Raw genomic sequence first — 5,636 nt, 5'->3', positions numbered from 1 at the left:
ATGATTATTATATGTTACTTACATTTGTCGTTACTGTTACTGTTATTTTACAATTATTATTAATAATGGTAGTGGTATCATCTTTTTTTTTAAGTATAACTGTCTGCAAATCCGATTGGTCAATCAGTCGTTTCCAAAGTGGTCGGAGTTTCTGGTGTCGCGTGCGTGCATTTGCCTCGCGCAACTTCATAGAGCCTATTGTCGGTTTGTGATGGGGGGGGGGGGGGAGAAGAGAGGGGAGGACAGCAGAGAGAAAGATAAAGTAGTGAATGTGAATGAGCAAGTTCATCGTATGCATATCTGGTTGTGTAGGAGTAGGTGTACGAGTCGCTATGCACGTATGAGCGTGCGTTTGTGCACGTGTCCACGTAGCTCCGAAGTGTGTGCATTTTCCTGAGGTGCGTTACATTCCCTGGTTGCGTTGCACAACCTCCCCCGTCCGCCCGATGTTGCCCTTCCTGGGCCGACACAGGTGGCACCCGCGGTACTCTGGCACGCTTGGGCCTCGGTGTGCGTCATCGGAGCTGAGGTGCTGGAGGTTCTCTGTGGCGGCATTGGGGGTAATTCCGTGGGAGAAGAGGGGGGGCGGCCACAGGAGGAGAGGGACGGGGCTGCGATGTTTCCGGGGGGAGCGGGGCCGGAGGGGACGGATAATGTGAGGGGGAGAGTGAGCGGGGTGGGTGAGATAGGTGGGGGAGTCATGGAGGGAGTGGGCAAGCTGGGGTAGGTGGAATGGGGGGGGTATCCACGGAGGGAGGGGAGCTGGGGAGGGCGCAGAGGGTTCGCGGACAGGGGGTGAGGGAGAAAGGTGGAAGGTGAGGTTCTAAGGAAAGGGGAGCGGAGAGGGATTCTGAGAGGGGGAGCTGATTGGGATTGAGGTAGGAGGGCGGGGCGAAGTCACAGAGGTAGGTAGGTGAGTTGGTAGGGCATGTTTGGACGGGGGGGGGGGGCTCCCAGGGTGGGTAGAATAGAGGGAGAGTTCGTCTGTTTCCGTGTTGATGGCGCTCGTTTGCCTCGCGAAGAATAGGACGCAGATAGAAGAGGGTGGTAAAGGAAGGAAGTAAGAAGAGGAAAAGAAAAAGATAGACCGAGGAATATTGAGGAGACGAAAAAAAGATGGAAGAGGGAAAAGAAAGAAACAAAAATGAAAAGAAATGGAGTGTAGCTCGTGGAGGGAGATAACAGAGAGGGGGAGGCATGAAAGCAAAAGGGATCGAGGGAAAGGAAGAACAAAAGTCAAAATAAAGAAGAAAGACAAGGAGCCGAGAGAAAGGTAGAGGAGACAGTGTATTGTTTGAGATTAAAAGGGAAGTTCAGCAACGACAGGCGCCTTTCATTCATTCATTCATTCACTCATTTGGTCGTCGCAAGCGATTGACATTCTTTTCGTGTGTGCTGATGTTAATGACGGACCGAGTTAATTAGCGGATTGATTCATCGGTCGTCGCTAATTAATTGGCCAGGTAATTGTATCATATTTTTTTTCATTATTGATAGAAAGATTATTCATTAGTGAAGGCCCGTCTATTGATTCTGCCAAGCGGCTGTCGGTCGGTAGTTTGAAAATTTCTGACGTCGTTTAACGGGCAGAGGGGGATGTTTGGGTGGCTGGAAATGGGGGGGAGCTGATCGGCGGGTGACGTTCGCCGCGGAGTGAGTAGGAGGAGGCGATGGGAAACGGATTACAGGTGAAAGTGGCCCGGAGATGAGGATAGCTCTGCTGGTGGGTCGGCGGGTGGAGGGAGAGGGGGTGTGGGAGGGGCAGGGGCAGGGGTTCGTCTTGGGCCGTGCAGGTGGCCAACAGGTGAAGAGAGTGAGGTGTTCTCATGTTGGGTGAGAGGGGGAGAGGTGGGGGGGAGGTTAAGTATTTGAATGAATGAGAAAGAGAAAAGGAAGAGGTGAGTATGAGTGAAGAGTGAGGGAAGGGCAGTCGCGGGGAGAACGATCAGCTGACTGTGGCAGTGGACAGTCTGCGACAGGTTATGCGGGGGGAGGGGGGGAGGGTTCGAACACCCCGTTCGCCCATCCGCCTCCGCCTCCTCTTCCACCTTCGTAGCTCGGGGTCACCGATGTCTGCGTAAAGAATCCCGTCTTCTTGTGTGTCTGTATGTAAATGCCCCCCCCCCCCCCCCCCACACACACACACTCAGGTGCTCCATGAGTCAGTATGCTGGGCAGCGTGGTAAGCAGCGTGGCCAAGGGCCTCTCCCTCCCTGTCTCCCTCCCTCTCCCTCTCCCTCTCCCTCTCCCTCTCCCTCTTCCTCTCGGCGCCCTCACTCCTCCCGCTCCCTCGTGCGGTCTAGGCGGAGCTCCTCCCCGCTGGCAGCTGATAGTGCAGAAGCAGATGTTACGGCAGACGGTGCGCGGGGTGGAAGAGACGAGTGCAGCGGCTGGCCAAGTAGAGACGTGTGTGCGTGTGTGAGTGTGTGTGCGAGCAGGGCCACCAAGGTCGTGCGATAGAGGCGGCGGCCGCTTACTATGAGCAGTGCAGTGTGGAGTGAGTGGCGGCGGCTGGCAGTTAGCCCAGCTCACTCATGGAGACGTGGACCGTGAGGCCGCTAGCTTGTTCGGCCGCCGTGCTGTTATCGTGGCAACCAAGCATGCCCTTCGCCCCGGAACTCGTGCCTCGGGCCTTATGAAGGGTTGCGTGGGGTGTAGTGCGGTACACAAGTGTGATATTAACGGGTAGCGTTAAGTGTTAAGTGTAGAGAACCGTCCGTTGGGGGGGAGAAAGGCCCTGTCCTGGCCTTTGTGCCTTTGTATCAAGTGTCAGCCGTTCCTACTCGAGAAAGACTCGATGGTCAAGATGGGCCTCAAGGAGCTTGATTCGGGCGAGAAGAGGTGGAGTCATCCGCCGAAGAAGAAGTGGATTTATAACTACCTCGCTGACGGTAAGGAACGCCACTCCGATACGCCGCTACTCGAGGCATTTTACTCTGTGTGTGTGTGTGTGTGTGTGTGTGTGTGTGTGTGTGTGTGTGTGTGTGTGTGTGTGTGTGTGTGTGTGTGTGTGTGTGTGTATGTGTATGTGTATGTGTGTGTGTGGGGGGGCGGGGGTGCGGGTGTGGGTGCGTGTGCGTGTGCGTGTGCGCGTATGTGTATGTGTATGTGTATGTGTGTGTGTGTGTGTATGTCTGTATGTATGTATGTATGTATGTATGTGTGTGTGTGTGTGTGTGTGTGTGTGTGTGTGTATGTATGTTTTGTCGCGCGCGTGCTTATGTCCGAGTGTGACTCTGTCTGTCTGCCTGACTGTCTGTGACAGTATCTGTTGTTTGTGGGGCTCTACGTCTCTGTGTGTATGCACCCTCGCGCGTGCCTGCGTACGTGTTTGCATATAAATACTGTATTGCTGAGGGAGAAGGAGAGAGAGGAAAAGGGAGGAAAATGGAGAGGGAGAGCAACGGAGAGAAGGGGAGAATAAGAGAAAAGGAGAGAGAGGCAGAGACATAGAGAGACATAGAGAGACATAGAGAGAGACATAGAGAGAGACATAGAGGGAGACATAGAGAGAGACATAGAGAGAGACAGAGAGAGACATAGAGAGAGACATAGAGGGAGACATAGAGGGAGACATAGAGGGAGACATAGAGGGAGACATAGAGGGAGACATAGAGGGAGACATAGAGAGAGAGAGAGAGAGCGCAAGTTCCTCTACCTCTCGGAGGGTTCCTTGCCCAGCACCAGTACGTCCTCCCGTTGCTGCGTTCATGTAGGTCAACAATGAAGCCTGTTGTCCCCAGCCGTGTGGAAATTTCTCCGTCTGTGGCCCATTCAAGGGGTGTTCGGGCCCTTCCTCCGTCAAGATCTCCCTTTGTTTCTCCTGAAGCGTCAGAAGAGCAGTGCTGTTGCCTTACATAACAAGAGGCTGCGTGTATGACCATGTATATGCGATGACGTCACACGGCATGAATAGAGAGGGATTTGGGGAAGGGGAGAGGGCTATGATAAGAACGAGGGGAGGCTGAAGAAGGAGGGTGGGAGGAGTGCTAAAGGTCGTGCTGAACGTCGTACCTTAGTAACACCCGGTCAGCTCGTCCCCGTGTGGGAGGGAGGAGGATCTGCATCCTGTCATATCACCCCCCCCCCCTCCTCTACCCCCCCCCCCTTCACCCAAGAAAAATCATCATGGTGCCACTTGTTACGGCACACCTCCCCGTCACGCCAATTCGCCTCGTCCGAGCAAAACGGCCCCTCGGAGGACGTCTTCATACGCTGTGCCTTTTTGCGAGCGAGGGCACCTCGGGGTGTGACAGCGGACAGCGGTGGGCTTTGAGTGTCATTGTGTCTGTGAGCGAGGTGGCATGGTGCGAGGAAGGCCTTGAGGCCAATGGGAGAGGGGAGGGGGTGGGGCGGTCTGCTACGGGTGGCATGCCATGCCCACGTCACACGAGACCTTGGTATGGCACCTCCCTAAGGTGGTGCGTCACAGTTCGATGATGCTGTGACGCGATCCTGAATGACTCCAAATTCAGCCGGACTGAAAGTTGCTGCCACAAGGTAACCCGCATTCAAATCCCGGCCGCCGAGGAGAGCCGCCAAGTGCGGGCTCGGTCGCCGCGATTCAGTCGGGCCGCGCCGGCATCGACGCCTGAACCCCGGCAACAGCGGTGGCAGCTGCCCTCCCACTCCTCGGGCCTCGCCACCTGCACTCGACCCACACTCGCCGGCGCCCCAGAACGCCGAGGACGAGAGCGAGGTCGCGGGAGTCGACCGGGCGGCGAGCGGCCGACGCCACCGCCGTTGTGGGAGCGGCGGAATGTCGCTCTCTGGACCGGGAGAGGTGGCGGGGGAGGGGCCGGTAGAAGCCCGGGGGGGGGGGGCAAGGGAGGCCAGGGGGGGCCTAGGGGGCGGGAGGAGGAGGAACAGCAGCAGCACCAGCACCAGCACCAGGACCAGCAGCGACAGACAGACAGACAGACAGACTGACAAAGACAGAGTAAGACAGAGTAAGACAGAGAGAGAGAGTCGAGGGAGGTATGGATGAGTCAGTCTAGTGTGTGCGATGCAGCGGAAAGGTTAACGAAATGATGTTAGTTCATGTTGTGTATTGTTATGGTAGAGAAACGAGTGAGGGAGGATTCAGGAACGGCGTTAACAAACGTTCTATTCGTGTGGGATCTTGCGGTGAAGGTTAGGAGGGGGGAGTGAGGTGAACTGACGGAGAGGGGAGGGGGCAGATAAATCAGCTGATCTCGACAGGTACGGTGAGCCAGTCTCGGATGAAGGGAACACCATCTCCTCTCCTCTCTCTCTTTATATTTATTTGTCTATCTGTCTATCTTGTCATCTATCAGTCTATCAAACTGTATCTCATTCACGCGTAAACAAACCCTTAGTAATATCTCCTCTTCCCTCAGCCTCCCTTTCCTCCCTTGCTTACCCGCCTACTTGCTTGTCATGATCCTCTTAAGCTCTCTCCAGTAGTTGGTTTCTTTTGATAACATTTTTCCTTAGTTAACATGTTTTTAAGGGGGAGGTAGTGAGTGATTGAGTGCGTCCGTTTCTCTATTTCAAATTCGGTCATTTGTATATTTTGAGATAGGGGGGGAGAGAAGAGAAGGAGGAAGATTTCTTGGTGGACAGCAGCGGCACCCACGTGACCTTGATGTCAGACGTGGCGGCAGGGTCAGCAC

At 54.9% G+C, this 5,636-nt stretch overlaps 1 protein-coding gene across 2 annotated transcripts in view; it reads left to right on the top strand.

Annotated features, from left to right (window-relative positions):
* Nucleotides 1-2,258: 2,258 nt before the first annotated feature.
* The window catches only part of LOC125024679 (ras guanine nucleotide exchange factor P-like), a gene marked incomplete at its 3' end in the record, with an annotated part of 13,335 nt that continues 9,957 nt past the window's right edge, over nt 2,259-5,636 (top strand). Inside the window, 1 exon segment of one of the 2 annotated variants that reach the window (XM_047612478.1) lies at nt 2,259-2,891. In XM_047612478.1, the coding sequence (XP_047468434.1) occupies nt 2,798-2,891 (94 nt within the window). 2 annotated transcript variants of the gene reach the window in all.

The sequence above is a fragment of the Penaeus chinensis genome, unplaced genomic scaffold (genome assembly GCF_019202785.1).
Source record: "Penaeus chinensis breed Huanghai No. 1 unplaced genomic scaffold, ASM1920278v2 CTG_3140, whole genome shotgun sequence".
In the NCBI taxonomy this organism is placed as follows: Eukaryota; Metazoa; Arthropoda; class Malacostraca; order Decapoda; family Penaeidae; genus Penaeus; species Penaeus chinensis.
The sequence above is the reverse complement of the archived record's forward strand: the minus strand, read 5'-3'. Positions and strand labels throughout refer to the sequence as shown.